This window comes from Papio anubis, chromosome 3, assembly GCF_008728515.1.
Source record: "Papio anubis isolate 15944 chromosome 3, Panubis1.0, whole genome shotgun sequence".
Lineage (NCBI taxonomy): Eukaryota > Metazoa > Chordata > Mammalia > Primates > Cercopithecidae > Papio > Papio anubis.
In genome coordinates, this window is record NC_044978.1 from 141,738,522 (window position 1) to 141,759,113 (window position 20,592).

Sequence of the window (20,592 nt, forward strand, 5' to 3'; positions counted from 1 at the left end):
TCTTTATACTATGTATAAGGTAAAGAAATAAAAAGTGATTCTTCTAATTTTCTCTAGTTTTAAGATACTGTGATAGAAAAAGTCATTGAACAAATCTTCAATTTTAAGCAAAGCATTTATTTGATATTATACTAAATATGCAAAAATAACAATACTTTCACATTTCTGCTTTAATTATAAATTCTCTTTGATACTTCAAAATTCTTATTTTATCAGACTTGTTTTCACAGAGTTGATTTTCAAAAGAAAGAGTCACATTACATTTAATAATAGATAAATAAGCCTCTGGGTAGGTTCACATTTTTTTAATTGTGTAATTCAAAGCATATATGTAATTAGAGATAAATTACCCTTATGTAAGGTCAAATTTAAACTGTATATGAGATCTCACTAGAAAGGAACACAGTAAGAAGCAATCAAATCTTCAGCTCTTTAGAACATTCACATCTTTCCCCACCTATTCCCCTAACACCCCAAGATATCTAGTATTACCACTGTTAAGGCAAATTAAATGTGGCCCAAGAAGGACTCTGTACTTCTGTACTTGAGTCCTTGTGGACAAACTGCAACCTAACTTAATAGGTAGACAAGACTGAAAATCTAACTTAGTAGTTTGCACCTGTAACAATGGCTGAATCTTGGTCAATCCCAGCAGCCTTACTTCAACCACTCATACACTGTTGAGTGTTCAAATTGTGTTCAAGTAACGCAAATGTCAAGCTATAACCAATCCAGTTGTTTCTGTATCTCACTTTCAATTTCTGTATGTCATTTCCCTTTTTTTGTCTATGAATTTATTCTGACCAAAAGGCATCCCTGGAGTCTCTCTGAATTTACTGTGATTCTGGGGACTGCCCAATTCACAAATCATTCATTGCTCAATCACACTCCTTTAAATTGGGCTAAAGTGTTTCTTTTAACAGATGGTGTCAGAAGCGGGGTCCAAAGTAGAGTTTCTAACGACCCCCAGGAGCACTGAGTGAACAAGCAAGGTAGCTGCAAGGACCCTGCAAGGACTCACTTGTGCCCTTGATTCCTCAGAGCGGCTGAGGATTGTGGTAAGTTCTCTCTCAAGTTCAGCGCTCCAAGGATTTGTGTTTTGAGCTCTCCGAGTTTCTTTGAGCAAGTTTATCTTCCAAATTGAGTTTGGAAGTTGTAACAGAAATGGAACTGGGTCCAGGATGGGATTTGATCCTATAATTAACAGGCTTGGATCCAGTTAGAGGCCTCTTACATCTGACTGGGTCAGAAAAAAAAAAAAAAACTGGTAGTAAATGTTAATATTGTAGGGATTGTAAAATTTGGCTTTTGAAAATTCACAGGGATTTTTGTGTTCTACCCTTTGTTTCATTTTTCTTGCATTTAAATAATTTAAAAAATCAACTTAGGAGTCATGAGTTTTTGCAAGAAGGTTTTCAAGCGGAGACAGCAACCACTTGACAGAGATAATAAGTAGTTCCTTCTACAATATTCATTGAATGACAATTAGCTATCAGGCACATTAGATCAAAGAGCACAGTAACCTTGTGATAATAGGATTCAATGATCTTAAAATTGGGAAAACATACGCAACAGCCACTTTTCAACTTACCTTTTTTTCCTCCTGTAATACTATTATTTCATATAGTCGTGGGACAAATGAGCAATAATTTTGTTGTTGATCTCTCTGGATGTTAACATTTTCATAATATGATGTCTTTTTCCTTTAGAAAATTCAAATAGAAATTAAGAGTTCTCAATTTTAAACCTATAAATATTTATGTAAGCAAAGAAGTTCTTTCTACAGCAACATGTGCTGGAATTAAAGTATGGAATAATAAGATTATCTAGGTGTATTAGATCAATATATTCAAAATTTTGTAAAATGTATTTGTTTTGTTGGTTAGTTATGATTTTTTCCAATTCAGAACATTATTATAAACCTATCTGAATAATTATCACAAAAAGAAAATAAGATCTGGTATTTACATCGTGAATTGAAAAAAGAACTAACACTAAAAAAAGTCTCCTGTGTATTTTGTGTACCATTAAAAGTCTAAAATTCAAAATCCCTTGGTATTTCAATATTACCAAAATAAGAGGAAAATAGCCCTATGCTATTAATATCATACAATAATCAGAAAAGATCACTGTAAACAAAAAGGAAGTTTCTTTTCATTGAAATTCAGACAACCTCAAGAAAGAATCACAAACTAAATAAGCAGTAAGTAAGAGCCCCAGCTTTGAAGTTAGACAGCCTGATAAGATTCCAGCATTGCTACCTACTGCTACCTACTGGTTATATAACCTTATGCAAACTAACTTATCTAAGCTTCAGATTCATCACTTAATGAATCTAGTGATTGGAATCTGGTAATTGGAAATAGTAATAACCAATTCTCAAGGTTGCATTGATTAAAGTAGATAATATATATAAGGTGGTTAATGCCATACATGGCTCATAATAAGCACACAAGAACTGTTAGCTATTATTATTACAAGAATCACATTTAAACAGGCTATACAGACCACACTACTATTTTTTCTATTTCTTAAAGAGAATTTCAAAAAAAAATCTGATACCCAATATTTCCAACAAACTATACTAAACATATGCGGATTAAAATATATATAATACAAAGTTATGTAAATTGCTATTACTTTCTTCGTTCAGCAGTGCTATGATTTAATATGCATTTACCATCCTTGCTCACTGCTAAAGGCTCACTTCCTCACTGATTGTTATTTGCTAAAATCTCAACAAATAAACTTGCTTTCAAACATCAAAAAGGTTTATGGATAAGAAATTTATATATGGAATAGCAGAAATATCACATATCATTTAGGTCTGTATCTTTACCAAAAAGAGACCTATACACTTATCTTTCATTTAGAGTAACCAAATATCTCCACTTTTATACTGAATCAAGCCTCCCAGAATAATTCTGACTCACTAAATAAAACAAAAAGTGCAAGAAAGAAAAAAACAAATAGAAAATGTCAACTGCCAGAAAGAACTAAGACAACTACAAGTAAAAGATACAGTGAAAGCAGCTAACTCAAAGAGCAAACAAATTACAAAAATGGTGAAATAACTGAAGCAGTCAGGAATGCAATCTATATTAACACATATCTTCAGGTAAAAGTTAAAACACAAATGAAAGAAGAGGAATAACAGGAGAAATAACAAAGATCAAATAAAGCAACAGCACAACAAATGGGGGTAGAATGACAATGAGACAGGGTTAGGGAAGAAAACAGACTGGTAGGAAAAACCACCAAGCAGAATCAGTTAACACTACTTAGAGTCCCAGTTATGCCTGGGGTACTCAGTCAGAAGTACAGTGAAATGGATGGAAAACAATCATCACAGAATGATACACATTTTAAAAGATGAATTTTGACTTATGTTATTTAAACCTCAATAAAACTGAGAAGAGGGGAAAGAGAGAGGTTGAGAGAGAGAGCATGAGCACAAACCAGCCAATCTGGCAGAAGAAAAGATTAGGATTAAAATACTGAAGAGCAAAAGCATATGTCAAGAAGACCATGATATGTGTTAGAGTATTCTAAAAACTTTGTCTTGTTTGGAATAATAATAATAAGTAAAGACTTAATTAAGCTAAATATGCATGTTAAGGTTCTAGCATAACTACTGAAAGAATAAAAATACAAAGGTATATTCCATATTAAGGGAGTGAAAAGTGAACAGGATAATGGATTAGAGTATAAATTCCCAAAAACAAGGGTCATGTTTTATTCTTGTTATTCTCAGTTATTAAGTTCAGAACTGGTACACAGCAATAATTCAAACAACGTTTACTCAGTGAATGAACAGTAGCAGGGGAGTCCAAGCAAGATCCTAAAATATATCCACTGCTAGTATACAGATATGTCTGATCTGTCTAGCAAATTAATTGAGTATGTAATCACTCCGGGGCTTTTAGGGAGAGAGAAAAAAAAAAAAGCTATGAAAGAGATAGACTCAGGCAGATAAGCTGGACTCTTAAAAAATTAATTATAAGAAAGGGTAGTAGATTCTGAGGACAACATGGTATTTGATACTAAATTTTGCCTTCCATAAACTCATGTCTAAAACCTCACTGTAGGAGTAGGAGAAAATAGAGTTATTTTGCCAAAAAAGTATTTCTTCATAAATATTCTCTGACCTACACTGACTGAGAATGCCGTCTAAATCCATCATGTAGTCAGAGGAATGAAGATGAGAGCCAGGGATAAAATGGAGAATTCTGGGTCACCTTCTTTTACATTTTCTCTCATCTTTTATCTACTTTATAATTAAGGACAGTATATTTTAGTACATGGATACATGGACTGTGTAATCAAACAGGCTTCAATTTAACTTTAGCTCTGCCATTTAATAGTTGCATGATCTTGAATATGTTATTTATCCCCTCTAACCCTTGGATTGTTTACTGATAAAATAGATATAACAATATTAACTATGCAAAGCTTGCTGTGAAGATTAAATGAGTTAATACATATATGTAGATAGCACAAGATTTGGCTTATAAAAAAACAATAACTTGGGGGGATGGGGAACTAGGGGAGGGATAGCATTAGGAGAAATACCTAATGTAGATGATGGGTTGATGGGTGCAGCAAAACACTATGGCACATGTATACCTATGTAACAAACCTGCATGTTCTGCACATGTATCCCAGAACTTAAAGTATAATTTAAAAAAAAAATAACTTTCATATATGTTATGCCAAAATATAATACTTCTTGGAGTTTTTCATACTAATTTTCCTTCCTTTACAGCATAGCCTAGTCTGAATTATTAGAATACTTTTCTAGTCAAGAGCTACATTAAAAGTATACTATACTTTTTTACTTACTGGACTATATCATACTCTCCTGGACCAGGACCTGACTTTTTAGGTAACTCTTGTCTTCCTGAAGAGTTGCCAAAATGAATACCTTTGTATTTCAAAGTTGCATTGGAAACATTCTAAAAAATAAAAAGTGAGGATGAAACATAGTTTAAGTAAGTCATGAAACAATGCTTGGCTTTACCTAAGTCTAAATCTAAAGCAAGGATAGCCTCAGTAAGGGGGTTCCACTGGTAAATGCTAAAGGGCTCTTGGATAGATCCCAGGCTAAGTTGTCACTGTTGGTTCCCATCCCACTCCTGAGTCAGCTAGGGTTCCCAGAGAAGTACCTCTAACATTAGCATATTCTCAACCAATAATAACAGTTTTGCTCTTGGCAGTATACCCAGTAATCTAAAACCTTAAGAAAAATGAACATTAGCTCCTCATCATTTATAAAAGACAGAGGAGATAACATTATTTGGGAAATAGAAATACCTATTAAAATGATACCTATTATGACAGAGAAATTATTTGTGACATGAGAAATAATCATCTTTTCTTTATACCCACTACAATAAATGTCAAAATTAAGCATGAACCACAAAAAGTTTAAGCACACTGTTTCACCAGAAACTAAAACAATAAAGCATAACACAACAGTAGCTTTTTTTTTTTTTTTACAGGAATCCTCTTCTCTTGACCTAAAACATTCTAAGTTGAGAAATCATTTAAGAATATTTTAAAACATATTTTTAAACTAATGGTATTTACTACAATTCTCATAACATATAGTTTAACAATGTGTCAGGTTGTTACAGAAGGCAGACAGTCTGACATGAGCAGGGTAGGAGAGGGCCCCCCCAACCAAGAACGTCAGACGACCATCATGTGATGGTCAGGCAGTTGTTAACAGTCTCTCTAAAATAATAAATGATTGCAGCTTGCACCAGGGAAAGGCAGTCTCCCGACAGAAAAATCTTGAAGCTGGTGATCAGTAGCTTCCAGATAACATCTCAGGAGTTGGGAGAATGGGCTCACGTATGCGCACTAAAAGGCAAAACGGCTGTGTTTAACTGGTATATGACCCTTAGGGGCATTCAACTGGAAAGGTAAGAATGCCTCAAGTGAGCATGTGTACAACTCAACTCCAGTAAACACACTGCACACGTGGCCCCTGTCAAGTGCTAGCAGGCCACTGAGCATGTGAACAGCCCACCCCAAGGAAAGAATCAGGGGGCAAGTAATGCAAGACCCTGGAAGCATGCCAACATACAAAACCCCAAGTTAAAAGGTCAATCCACGCACTTGATCTCTCAAATCACCTGCTTGGCCCTCTTCCAAGTGTTCTTTACTTCCTCTCATTCCTGGACTAAAGCTTTTTAAAAAACTTTTACTCCCACTCTAAAACTTGCCTTGGTCTCTCACTCTGCCTTATGCCCCTCGATCGAATTCTTTCTTATGAGGAGGCAAGAATTGAGGTGGCTGCAGACCCATACGGATTCATCACCGCTAAGTTGTTCTAGATGGCTATTACCATTCTACAGCAATGGAATCAACCTCTCTCAGTTACCATTATAAGCAAGAATAATGCAGTAAGTAGCAACATTAGTGATAAAAAGCATAATTTCAGTTCAAAATGGTGAATCAAATCCATACCTGTCCCACCCGACTCCAAAATTTCAAAAGAAGTATATCAAGTAGACACGAGTAAGTGCTAGAAACAGTATGATTCACATGCCAGAAACTTTAAGGACTTTCTGGAAGATATAGCACAGCAAAGACTAGAACCGGAAAAGGACCTCATTACATATGAAAAGAGTCTCAGCTGAACCCTCTTAACATCCCCAGAACCAGAAAAGGACCTCATTACATATGAAAAGAGTCTCAGCTGAACCCTCTTAACATCCCCAAAAAGACAGAAACTGCAGATAAACTCTTGGGTAGTGAGTAGGGGGCAATTGTCAAAACTACTAGCACCTGTGGAGATGTGCGCCAGTGCCATTACATTAAGTGATGAGGAGAATGCTAACCTCCACTTTATTCTTGACAGATGCAGTTGAAACTAAATTGAAAGCACTTTCCCCTGTCCCTAGTGACTTTCTAGCTAGAGAGGCACCACTCCAAAAAGCTTTGAGGTGCCACAACAAAATTCAAAAAGAAGCTGGCACACACTAAAATTCCTTGAACTTACCACTAACACCTAGCTCTCAGACATTATAAAATATAAGCACAATAGAATTAACTTGCCCTTCTACATCTGCCTAGTCTGAAAAAATTAAACGCAGACTGCGATGGTCAATTTTAGATGTCAATTTGACTGAGTTAAGGAATACTCACATAGCTGATAAAGTGTTATTTCTGGGTATGTATGTGAGGCTGTTTCCAGAATACATAGGCATTTGAATCAGTGAACCATCCTAACCCAATGTAGTGGGCACCATTCAATCAGTTGAGGGCCCGGATAGAACAAAAAGGCAGAAGAAAGGTAAATTTGTTCTCTTTTCTGGATCTGAGACGCCTATCTTCTCCTACCCTCGGACATCAGAACTTCAGGTTTTCTAACCTTCGGATTCTTGGACTTGCTCCAGCAGCCACTCAGGTTCTCAGGTTTTTATCCTTGGACTGAGAGTTATACCATCAGCTCCCGTGGTTCTCAGGCCTTCAGATTTGAAATCAGCTACTCCACCAGCTCCCTTACTTCTCCAGCTTGCAGACAACATATCATGGGACTTCTCAGCCTCCATAATCACATGAGCCAATTCCCAGAATAAACCCCATCTCGCATATATAGTTATGCATCACATAATGATGTTTCAAGGATGGACTGCATATATGACAATGGACCGCATATACAATGGTGAGCCCATAAGATTATAACACCATGTATTTACTGTTCTTTTTCAATGTTTAGATGTATTTAGATACACAAATACCATTGTGTATCTGTATCTTTGTAATCTATACCAGACAGTATAACAACACGTCATACAGGCTTGAATCACAGAAACAACAGGCTATACCATATAGCTTAGGTGTGTCATAGACTATACCATCTAGGTTTGTATAAATATACTCTATGATGTTCACATAATGACAAAATCACCTAACAATGCATTTCTCAGGACGTATCCTCATCATTAATTGACACATGACTGTGTAAGCAGTGGTTCTGTTCCTCTGCAGAATCCTAATACAAAGACTAACCCAACCTCTGACAGAACTTTAATGTTTGCATGAAGTAAAATGAGACCTTTGTTGATTCTTTTTTCCTAGATGCAAACTTGTAGAGAAAATTATAGTTTTCCTAAAGAGTTACCCTGCTTTGATTTTAGTAAATCACCTTGATTGTTCCTTTCTTTGGTGGTAGAGAATATTGGAGCTGACAAGAGAGAAACAAGATTGTTCCTTTCTTTGGTGGTAGAGAATATTGGAGCTGACAAGAGAGAATTCAGACATGTTTGGAATACCTAGTGAACAGAGCAAAACAACCAAAAGGCAAATGTAAAAATTAAGCCTATGAGAAGAAGCAGCTAATCATGATGGCCCACACCTAGTAAGAAAATCTTAGTGTCAAAAGAGTGGCAATGCTAAATACTGGGGATTTTCTGTCGACTGGGTTTGCCTTTTAACACAGACAATCTTCAATGACTTTAGGCCTCATATCCTTTTGAGTGTGAAGAAACTATGAAAAAAAATAACTAAAACAACTGTTTCATTAAAATATTGGCTTAAAAAAAACCTGCACTACTTTTGAACTCTTCTAATAGAGTATAAAATGAAGAAAGACATCATCCTCCTCCCCCTACTCCATCCCAGCTAATCCGGCAGCTTTAGCTGTGAAAGAGAACATTGGCGGAAACGCCCAGCAGAGAGCACCATATGGCAAGAGACCGAAGTGCCTGGTGGAATAGCAGCTGTACTCAATGGAAACAGACTTATTCCAGGGCATAGCTGAGACAGCCCCCGGGGACATCTACAAATACGTAGGTAGAGGAACTTTGCAAAAGGCTATATGTCCTCTACATTGATAGTTACAGACCAAAAAAAAAAAAGGTATTAAAGTTATTAACATTATTGCGACTCTCTTTAGTACCTCCAATCCAATGAAGCCTGGGAAAAGGTGTTATATAAATAAAAAGGATGAATCCTTATTTCCTCTAGGAATATTTTCAGCACTATACATGGTCTCAGTGTGCTTGAATTATTGATCTGCAAATCCCTTCTATTTAACACAAAGAGCAGAAAGGCATTTGCCCTTCTTCTCTATGGACATTCAGCTTTAACAGTGAGTGATGAGTGATAGTCTTAAAAAGCACTATCTCAAAGTAATATATTATTATTCTCAATAGTATTATTGTTACAAGTAAGGATTCTAGTTTGACACACAATTCCAAAGCCCAGCCCCTTGTCACGTCCTTCAAGGAAAAAAGCTATGAATAAAAACTGAAAAAGCTATCCCACAAATCTCTGTAACACATAGGTGTCACACCCGTCCGTGTGAAGAGACCACCAAACAGGCTTTGTGTGAGCAACATGGCTGTTTATTTCACCTGGGTGCAGGCAGGCTGAGTCCGAAAAGAGAGTCAGTGAAGGGAGATAAGGGTGGGGCCGTTTTATAGGATTTGGGTATGTAAAGGAAAATTACAGTCAAAGGGGGTTGTTCTCTGGAGGGCAGGGGTGGGGGTCACAAGGTTCTCAGTGGGGAAGCTTTTTGAGCCAGGATGAGTTAGGAAAAGGAATTTCACAAGATAATGTCATCGCTTAAGGCAAGGACCGGCCATTTTCACTTCTTTTATGGTGGAATGTCATCGGTTAAGGCGAGGCAGGGCATTTGCACTTTTGTGATTCTTCAGTTACTTCAGGCCATCTGGGCGTATATGCGCAAGTCACAGGGGATGCAACGGCTTGGCTTGGGCTCAGAGGCCTGACAATAGGTTATATATACACTACTTTGGAATTCCTAAGTATAACACAAAAGGAAATAAGGGAGTCAGACCATCCAAAGGCATTGGGTCTAGTGGGTGTAGGGGGGAAGAGACAAATGCTATAAAACCTAGCAGAATGACATACAAAAGTGGCAGAGCCTGGCATGTCCAGCAGAGCAGTACATGCCAGTAAAAGAGCACTGGAAGAAACCCTAGCATCCACTAGAATAGCTGAAAACAGACTCTTCTTACAGGGTCAGTGGCAATTCCAAAGACTGCTGTGCCCAACAGAACTTCAGGAAAAAAGAGAACCTAGCCAACCAACACTTTCCCTTGCTAAAAAAAGTGCTCCAGACCACCTTTCCAATGCAATTGCCTAATACAACCATGGACTTTAAAGTACATAGGCAGTTGTGATGGCAGAAAGAATGAAATTTCCCATTTATGTTATAGTTTATTTTTAACTCAGAAATAAAGCAGATTATAATCGTGCACATTTTTTTCTACTATAGTATGACCATAACAGGCAGTGAAGTACAAAATGTGAAACTACATTCTAATATAATATAGTCATGCTGGATATTTTAGACATTGTATACATTTCATACAAGAACATATCTAATATATTGATTTACTATAGCCTATACATTTGTCAAAAAATCAGTATTTTAAAATAGAGCATCTTGATGTCATCTTTTACATCACATTTTTATAGCCTAAAATCATGTTAAGGTTTTATATTAACTCTTTTAATGCAACGATTCAAGACCTTGAGCAGGATTCTATCCAAGAAGCTTTCTTTAAGTGAATTTACATTATTGAGATTTTATGATTCAATTGTTTCACAATTCTAACGGTAATCCAGTAAGAGGAAAGATTACATAGGTGTACATGCGCGTGTGCACACACACACACACAATTTAAGACACTAGCAATATCCTTTTCGTGTGTCTACAATAAAATCCATTTCATGTAAACCACGTTAATTGACAGCTACTAAACTCATTAACCTCTGCGGTACTCAGATAAATGTTCAATCAGAAATGTAAAAGCCTTTTTAAAATACAGATAGAAAACAAAGGATAAATTGATGCACTTTTATCTCTAAATTACAGTTTCTTTTGTGTCAAGAAGTGTTGGCAATACCAACTTCAAGGTCACTGTCAATTTTGAAAATCATTAGCAAATAAAATATGACTTAATTGAAGCAAACTCACCATGGAACTGCATTCTTTTAAGTAAATGCTACACTATAATTTGAAGAAGAATTACTAACTGCCACTCTCACTGACAATTAAATAAATGAAGATGGGGCTATGCAACTTTCCCCCGTGTCTTTCCATAATTAAATATGGAAATAGAATTTGTGAAGAATTAAAATGCCCAAAGTGCATCAATTCAAACACTAATGGACTGTTTTCCAGTGTGGCAGCACACAGGTAGTTCCCATCATGTTATCATTAGCAAATATGTGAGTATCTTTCCAATCACAAACTTTGCTTGTGAAATCCACCTCTGAAAAATAGATTTCTAATAGTTACCTGGGCTCTTCTAAAAGAAGAAAGAAGCTAAATTTCATCATTCAAAATGTTATATAAAATAACTTTTTTTGTAGGATTTCTCTTTACAAATTAAATTTAGCTAAAGTTTATCATTTGTCACTTAGAGTCTTATACCTCTTAATTCTGTATTTAAGCTTTATTAGACACCTTCAGCAGATGTGATTCACCAGTTAAGAAAGAATCACAATAACTCCCATTTATTGGATTATTTTCTTAATTTTCTATCAATATGCACCTCTGGAAACTAAACCCACATATAGTATTAAATATTATTTCAAAAAGCAAGCAAAGAGTTACATAGAATTATCAGAAATTTGGATAAGATTTGAATTAACATTATTACAGTATCAATTTGGCAGTAGTTTGTGAAGAACCTGTGTTTTTCTACAGGAGAAACAGAAGAAAATAAAGCTTTCAGCTACTGAGCTTTGCCACCCTGTCTCTAGTTCTCTCAAATCCAAGAAATCCAAGACGAGAATTTCAAAAAATATCAAAATTCAGTTTGTACTAAACTTTGCTGAATCTTCTTGAATATTATGAACTATGTCTTTAACTGATATAGAAAACTGTTTTTATATAACATTTTTTAAATAGCATCTAGATTTTTATTCCAATAAATACAAGTTACATTGATTCAATAACTATTAAATTAGGCCATCAAATAAATTAGGTCATCAAATAAACATCTTCTTATTATTATTTCTATAAATAATAATTTAGCCAGGAAGTAATCAAGTTTTATATGTCAAAGTATGCTTATTCATGTGGGAAAAGGATTTTATATATGCAGGGAAGCTCGAAGGCATTATTGTGGCCTTCTAATAGATGATACATTATTCTGAAACCAAAAAATTAGCTTAAAGCAAGAATTACACTTTGAGATTTAAGTTAAGAGTGATTAGAGAATTATTAAGCTAAAGTCAAGAATCTACAACGAATTGTGAAGAATAAATACTAATTCCAAAATATTAGACCATAGTTTTTTTTTTCCCAGGATATTTTAGGTAAGGAAACTGAACACAAAGATTAAGTAACTTGGCCAAGGACAAATAACTATTAAGTGGTACAGTCAAGACACATAACCAGAAAGTCTGGCTCCATTACACTTCTTTGCATAACTTGTCCTTCACCTTGGGGAGAATATCCTAATATCAAACCATAAGACCATTTCACTGGAATTTTTATAGAATTGAACCTATTGTTCAGATAAGCATATATTACTCAAATATTTAAGATATTTAAATATCTTAATGAAGACTAATTTGTCACATTGTTATCAATAGGATGATGGGACAGTCAAGGCCTGGAAGACCAGGTATGTCATAGAAAGGGAGAATGAAATATTCTTGAGACAAAAACTCCCATGGCCAGAAAGAAATGGGAATTCTCATGGTTAGAACAGGAAACATGTAACTTACATTATCCTTAATTTCCATGTTACCAGAATTAATCTGGTCCTTCATAAGTTTTATAGCATGAAACAATCCATTAGTCTTAAAATATCTGCCTACTACTGTATTTAAACACAAAATTATTATTTCAACTTTGTTCCATAATCAATAGGAATTTTTCCAAAAAGTTACAAATCAAAAATTAAATAATACTGGCTTATATATTTACCTTTACCATTGTTCTTTAATTCTTTGTGTGAATTTCAGTTATTGTCTGATAACCTTTCATTTTAGCCTGAAGACTCCATTTGTTATTTCTTTTAGGAGGTGTGCCAGCAACAAATTCTGTCAGCTTCCATTTATCTGAAAATGTCTAATTTCTCCTTTATTTTCAAGGAATAGCTTTGCTGATTCTAGAATTCTTGATTGGCAGTCTGTTTTTTCAACACTTTGAATATGTCACCCCCTTCCCTCTGGCCTCATGATTTCTATTAACCTTTTGGGGGATTCCCTCTACATGATATGTCACTTTTTTCTTGCTGCCCTCAAGATTTTCTCTTTGGCTTTCAACAGCTTGACTGTGATGTGTCTAGGTGTGTATCTCTTTGCATTAATCTTACTGACAGTTTGTTAAGCTTCTTTCTGTAATGTTTTTTTCATCAAATTTGGGAGGTTTTCAGCCATGATTTCTTCAGGTATTCTCTTTTCTCCTTTCTCTTTCTCCTCTCCTTCTGGGAGTTCCACTATGTGTATATTGGTATACTTGATGGTGTCCCCTAGATCTCTGAGGCTCTGATTCCTTTTCTTCATCCTATTTTCTTTCTGTTCATCAGACTGCATAATATCAATTGACATGTCTTCAAGTTCACTGATTCTTTCTTCAGCCAATTCAAATCTTCTTTTGGGCTCCTCTAGCAAGTTTTTCATTTCCATTATTGTAATTTTCAATTCCAGAATTTCTACTCTGTTTGTTTTTATAATTTCTATCTCTTTATTGATGCTCTCTATTGGATGATACACTATTCTTATACTTTCATTTAGTTCTTTAGACATAGTTTGCTTTATTTCTTTGAACATATTTAAAATAGCTAATTTAAAATTTTTATCTAAGAAGTCTAATGCCTTAGCTTCCTTAAGAACAATTTCTTTTTCTGTGTATGGGCCATTTTTTTATTATTTGCATGTCTCATAATTCTTTGCTGAAACCAGATACTTTGTATGACATAATGTGACAACTATGAAGATCCGAATTCCTACCCTGAGGGTTTAGTGATTTTCCTAGACTAATTCTCTAAACTCTGTATTCTTTGTCATGTATGCACACTGAAATCTTAGCCTAATTAGCTGAGTGGTCAGGTAATGTTTGGACAAAAATTTTCTTAAGTGCCTTGAACCAATACATCTCCAACCTTTGCCAAGGCTCTCCATACATGTGTTGGGGCATAATTTTAATGCTCAAGCAGTCAGTTTACAAATTTGTGTTAGCCATCACTTCCTGCTTGTGTAGAGCTTCAAGGTCACCTGAAGGTAAGAGCTTGTACATTCTCAAGTCTGTTTTTTGCAGTTTACCAATTCTAGTTTACCAATTCTAAAACCACTTTCAATGTACTATGGGATTAAGCAAATAAGTATAACTGAGGATAATGGGAGCTTGGTTTATCACTGTGGAAGCAGCGAGTCAAATATGGAAAGAGAAAGCCTAAAATAAACCTGTGGTGTTAGACTGAAATTGGAGGTATATGTATAAACTAAAAGTTTTTAATAGAGAAATAAGAAGTATAGATGTATTACTCTGTCCATTGAGATGACCTAGAAGCCCTAACACCCAGTAGCAATGCGTGTACCTAGTATACAGAACTTATTTTGAAATACATTCTGCTGCTATGGAAGTAGGGCTCCTTAAAGAAGTGGCTGATTGCAAGGCTCAAATAAGCAAATGAATAAAATGAACCTGGAATATCTTTTTATGCCAGAAAGCAAGGAAATCTTCAAAGAATGATATGAACATGTCAAAAGGACACAAGGATAGCCTAAAAGGCTCCCAAGGGTCAAATCTGGAATCACCAATGCCTCAAAATAAACAATAAAGAAATAAATTATAACCCTTTGAGTAAAACAGGAATTCATAAATCTATACTGATATAAATATATAAATGGGGGAAAAAATCTCTTCTTTATAGTAAAATGCCAACAAATAAAGGTTAAAAATTAGAGTTAGAAAATCACCATTTGATAAACATCACGGTAAAACTGGTTCAGGAATCATCAATAGGTGTTAAAACTATTAAGTGAGAGTTTGATGAGAAATAGGTTAAGAGTTTGATGAATGAAATATCTATTTAGTCTTAAAGTAATCCTCAAAAAATACTTACTTTACATGAGTTAAAACTAGAAGTCACCTCAAGTTAACATAATCATTTATGAGATAAATACCTTGTTACTCTTTACATGATGTATTAAGAACCTATCACTGACCAGGCACGGTGGCTCACTCCTGTAAACCCAACACTTTAGGAGGCCAAGGTAGGTGGATTATGAGGTCAGGAGATAGAGACCATCCTAGCTAACACAGTGAAACCCCGATTCTACTAAAAATACAAAAAATTAGCCAGGCGCAGTGGCAAGCACCTGTAGTCCCAGCTACTTGGGAGGCTGAGGCAGGAGAATGGCATGGACCCAGGAGGCGGAGCTTGCAGTGGGCTGAGATAGTGCCACTGCACTCCAGCATGGGCAAAAGAGCGAGACTCTGTCTCAAAAAAAAAAAAAAGGAAAAAAAAAGAAAAAGAAAAAAACCTATCACTTCTATAGTATTCCTGCCAAAATATTAAACAAACCTTCAGATATTCATAATATACACAAACCCATAACTGAAACATGTTCTACAAAATAAACAACCTGTACTCTTCAAAAAGAAAGTAAAGATCAAAGAAGACAAATACTGAAGAACTGTTCCAAATTAAGGGATTCTAAAGAGACATGCAACTAAATGCAACATCAGATTGAACTCTGGACCAAAAATCTTTTTTCTATAAAAGATATAATTGAGATAATTAGCAATTTTTTCATAATAATGAATGAAATGCCATGATTTTGATAACTGCATTGTGGTTACAAAAAAGAATGTCTTTTTTTTTTTTTTTTGTAAGTTCCAGGGTACATCGACAGGATGTGCAGGTTTGTTACATAGGTAAACATGTGCCATGGTGGTTTGCTGCATATGAAGCCTCACATGCATTAGCTATTTTTTTCTGATGCTCTCCATCCCCCAAAACTACCCCCAACAGGTCCCAGTGTGTGTTGTTCCCCACCTTGTGCCCATGTGCTCTCATCATTCAGCTCCCACTTATAAGAACATGTGGTGTTTGGACTTCTGTTATTGTGTTATTTGCTGAGGATAATGGCTTCCAGCTCCATCCATGTCCCTGCAAAGGACATGACATCATTCCTCTTTATAGCAATCCTTTTTATGGCTGTATAGTATTCCATGGTGTATACGTGCCACATTTTTTTATCCAGTCTATCATTGATGGCAGTTGGGTTGATTCCATGGCTTTACTATTGTGAATAGTACTGGAATGAACATACTCGTGCATGTTTTTTTTTTTGTTTTTGTTTTTGTTTTTTGAGATGGAGTCTCACTGTGTCACCCAGGCTGGAGTGTAGTGGCATAATCTTGGCTCACTGCAACCTCTACCTCCTGGGTTCAAGCGATTCTCCTGCCTCAGCCTCCTGAGTAGCTGGGACTACAGGTGCATGGTACCACGCCTGGCTAATTTTTGTATTTTTAGTAGAGACGGGGTTTCACCATATTGGTCAGGTTTCACCATATTGGTCTTGAACTCCTGACCTCATGATCTGCCCACCTTGGCCTTCCAACATGCTGGGATTACAGGCGTGAGTCACTGCACCTGGCCACATGTATCTTTATAATAGAGTGATTTATATTCCTTCCGGCATATACCCAGTAATAAGATTGCTGGGTCAAGTGGTATTTCTGCTTCTAGATCTCTGAGGAATCACCACACTGTTTTCCACAATGGTTGACCTAATTTACATTTCCACCAACAGTGTAAAGGCATTCCTATTTCTCTGCAACCTTGCCAGCATCTATTGTTTCTTGACTTTTTAATAATTGCCATTCTGACTGGTGCGAGATAGTATCTCATTGTGGTTTTGGTTTGCATTCCTCTAATGATCAGTGATGAGCTTTTTTGCATATGTTTGTTGGCTACATAAATATCTTCTTTTGAGAAGTGTCTGTTCATATGCTTTGCCCACTTTTTACTGGGGTTGTTTTTTATTGTAAATTTGGTTAAGTTCCTTATAGACTTGGGATATTAGACTTTTGTCAAATGGATAGATTGCAAAAATTTTCTCCCATTCTGTAGGTTGTCTATTTGCACTGGTGATAGTTTCTTTTGCTGTGCAGCAGCTCTTTAATTAGATTCCAGTTGTCAGTTTTGCTTCTGTGTCAGTTACTTTTAGCATTTTTGTCATGAAATTTTTGCCCATGCCTATGTCCTCAACGGTATTGCTCAGATTTTCTTCTAAGATTTTTATAGTTTTGGATTTTACATTTAAGTCTTTAATCCATATCTTGAGTTAATATTTGTATAAGGTATAAAGAAGGGGTCCAATTTCAATTCTCTGCATATGGCTAGCCAGTTCTCCCAGCACCATTTATTAAATAGGGAATCCTTTCCCCATTGCTTGTTTTTGTCAAGTTTGTTGAAGATCAGATGTGCAATCTTATTTCTGAGTTCTATATTCTGTTCCATTGGTCTACATTTCTGTTTTTGTACCAGTACCAAGCTGTTTTGGTTAATGTAGCCTTGTAATATAGGTTGAAGTCAGCTAGTGTGATGCCTCTAGTTTTGTTCTTTTTGCTTAGGATTGCCTTGGCTATACAAACTCTTTTTTGGATCCATATGAATTTTAAAATAGCTTTTTCTAATTCTGTGAAGAATGACAATGGTAGTTTAAAGAAAATAGCATTGAATCTATAAATTACTTTAGGCAATATGGCCTTTTTCATGATATGGATTCTTCCTATCCATGAGCATGCAATGTTTTTTCATTTGTTTGTGTCCATTCTGGCTTCTTTGAGCAGTGGTTTGTAGCTCTACTTGAAGAGGTCCTTCACTTCCCTTGTTAGCTGTCTTCCTAGGTATTTTATTATTTTGGTAGCAATTGTGAATGGGAGTTCATTTATGATATAGCTCTCTGCTTGTCTCTTGTTGGTGTATAGGGACGCCTATGATTTTTTTTTTTTTTTTTTTTTTTTGAGACAGAGTCTCTCTCTGTCACCAGGCTGGAGTGCAGTGGCACAATCTCGACTCACTGCAACTTCCACCTCCCAGGTTCAAGCTATTCTCCTGCCTCAGCCTCCTAAGTAGCTGGGACTACAGGCATGTGTCACCATGCCCAGCTAATTTTTGTATTTTTAGTAGAGAAGAGGTTTCACTATGTTGGCCAGGATGGTCTCGATCTCTTGACCTCGTGATCCGCCCACATCAGCCTCCCAAAGTGCTGGGATTACAGGCATGAGCCACTGCACCTGACCAAATGCCTTTGATTTGTGCACATGGACTTTGTATCCTGAGATTTTGCTATAGCTGCTTATCAGCTTAAAAAGCTTTTGGGCTGAGACAATGGGGCTTTCTACATGTAGAATCATGTCACCTGCAAATAAAGATAATTTGACTTCCTCTCTTCTTATTTGAATACGCTTTATGTCTTTCTCTTGCCTGATTTCCCTGGCCAAAACTTCCAATACTATGTTGAATAGGTGTGGTGAGAGAGGGCTTCATTGTCTGATTGTGTCTATTTGATTCTTCTCTCTTTTCTTCTTTATTAATCTAGTTATCAGTCTATCTATTTTATTAATTTCAAAAAAAAACAGCTTCTGGGTTCACTGATTTTTTGTAGGGTTTCTCATGTCTCTATCTCTTTCAGTACCATTCTGATAATATTTCTTGTCTTCTGCTAGCTTTGGGGTTTGTTTGCTCTTGATTCTCTAGTTCTTTTAGTTGTAATGTTAGAATGTAGACTTGAGATCTTTCTAGTTTTTAATGTGGGCATTTATTTCTATAAATTCCCTCTTAACACTGCTTAAGGCATCTCAGAGATTCTGGTACATTGTCTCTTTGTTCTCTTTAGTTTCAAAGAACTTCTTGATTTCTGCCTTAATTTCATTATTTACCCAGGAGTCATTCCGAAACAGATTGTTCAATTTCCATATAGTTGTGTGGCTTTGAGTGACTTTTAAAATCTTTAGTTCTATTTTGATTACACTGTTGTCTGAGAGACTGTTCATTATGATTTCAGTTCTTTTAATTTGCTGAGGAGTGTTTTTTTTCCAATTACATAATCAATTTTAGATTAAGTGCCACGTAGTGCCAAGAAAAATGTATATTCTGTTGTTTTGGGGTAGAGAGTTCTATAGATATGTATCAGGTCCACTTGATTTAGACCTCACTTCTGGTCCTGAATATCTTTGTTAATGTTCTGTCTTGATGATCTAGTATTGCTAGTGAGGTGTCAAAAGTCTCCCACTATTATTGTGTGGGAATCTAAGTCTCTTTGTAGGTCTCTAAGAACCTGCTTTATGAATCTGGGTTCTCCTATATTGGGTGAATATATGTTTAGAATAGTTAGCTCTTCTTGTTGACTTGAACCCTTTACCATTATATAATGCCCTTGTCTTTTTTTATCTTTGTTGGTTTAAAGTCTGTTTTGTCAGAAACTAGGATTACAACCCCTGCTTTTTTCTGTTTTCCATTTGCTTGGTAAATGTTCCTCCATCACTTTATTTTGAGCCTGTGAGTGTCTTTGCATGAGATGCATCTCTTGAATACAGCACACCGATGGATCTTGACTCTTTATGTGGCCTGCCATTCTGTGTCTTTTATTGGGGCACTTAGTCCATTTACATTTAAGGTTAATATTGTAATGTATGAATTTGATCCTGTCATCATGATACTAGCCAGTTATTTTGTAGACTCCTTTATGTAGTTACTTCATAGTGTCATTGGCCTGTGAACTTCAGTGTGTTTGTATAGTGGCTGGTTTCCATATTTAATGCTTCCTTCTGGAGCTCTGGTAAGGCAGGCCTGGTAGTGATGAATTCTCTCAGCATTTGATTGTCTGTAAAGGATTTTATTTCTCCTTCACTTATGAAGCTCATATTTGGCCAAATATGAAATTCTGGGTTGGAAATTCTTTTCTTTCAGAATGTTGGCTATTGGCCCCCAATCTCTTCTAGCTTGTAGGGTTTCTGCTGAGAGGTCCGCTTTTTGTCTGATGGGCTTCCCTTTGTAGGTGACTTGGCCTTTCTCTCTGATTGCCCTTAACATGTTTTCTTTCATTTCAACCTTGGATAATCTGATGATTATATGTCTTTGGGTTGATCTCATGGATTATCTTACTGGGGTTCTCTAGATTTCCTGAATTTGAATGTCGGCCTGCCTTTCTAGGTTGGGGAAGTTCTCCAGGATGATATCCTGAGGTATGTTTTCCAACTTGGTTCCTTTCTCCCCATCTCTTTCAGGTATCCCAGTCAGTCACAGTTTTAGTCTTTTTACATAATCCCACATTTTTCAGAGGTTTTGTTCATTCCTTTCCATTTATTTTTTTCTCTAATCATGTCTGCCTGTCTTATTGCAACAAAATACTTGTCAACTCTAAGATTCTTTCCTCCGCTTGGTTTATTTGGCTATTGACACTTGTGATTGCACTGTGAAGTTTTCATGTTGTGTTTTTCAGCTCCATCAGCTCACTTATGTTTCTCTTTAAACTTGTTATTCTGGCTAGCAGCTCCTGTAATGTTTTATCGTGGTTCTTAGCTTCTTTGCATTCGGTTAGAACATGCTCTTTGAGCTCAGTGAAGTTCATTAT

At 35.9% G+C, this 20,592-nt stretch overlaps 1 protein-coding gene across 1 annotated transcript in view; it reads right to left on the reverse strand.

The window, feature by feature from the left end:
* Positions 1 to 20,592, reverse strand: part of STPG2 (sperm tail PG-rich repeat containing 2) — a 280,442-nt gene that overhangs the window by 242,023 nt on the left and 17,827 nt on the right. The window contains exons 5-6 of the mRNA XM_031664617.1: positions 4,843 to 4,955; positions 1,592 to 1,703 (exon numbers count right to left, since the gene is read on the reverse strand). Of these exons, the coding sequence (XP_031520477.1) occupies positions 1,592 to 1,703; positions 4,843 to 4,955 (225 nt within the window). The remainder of the gene's footprint in view (positions 1 to 1,591; positions 1,704 to 4,842; positions 4,956 to 20,592) is intronic.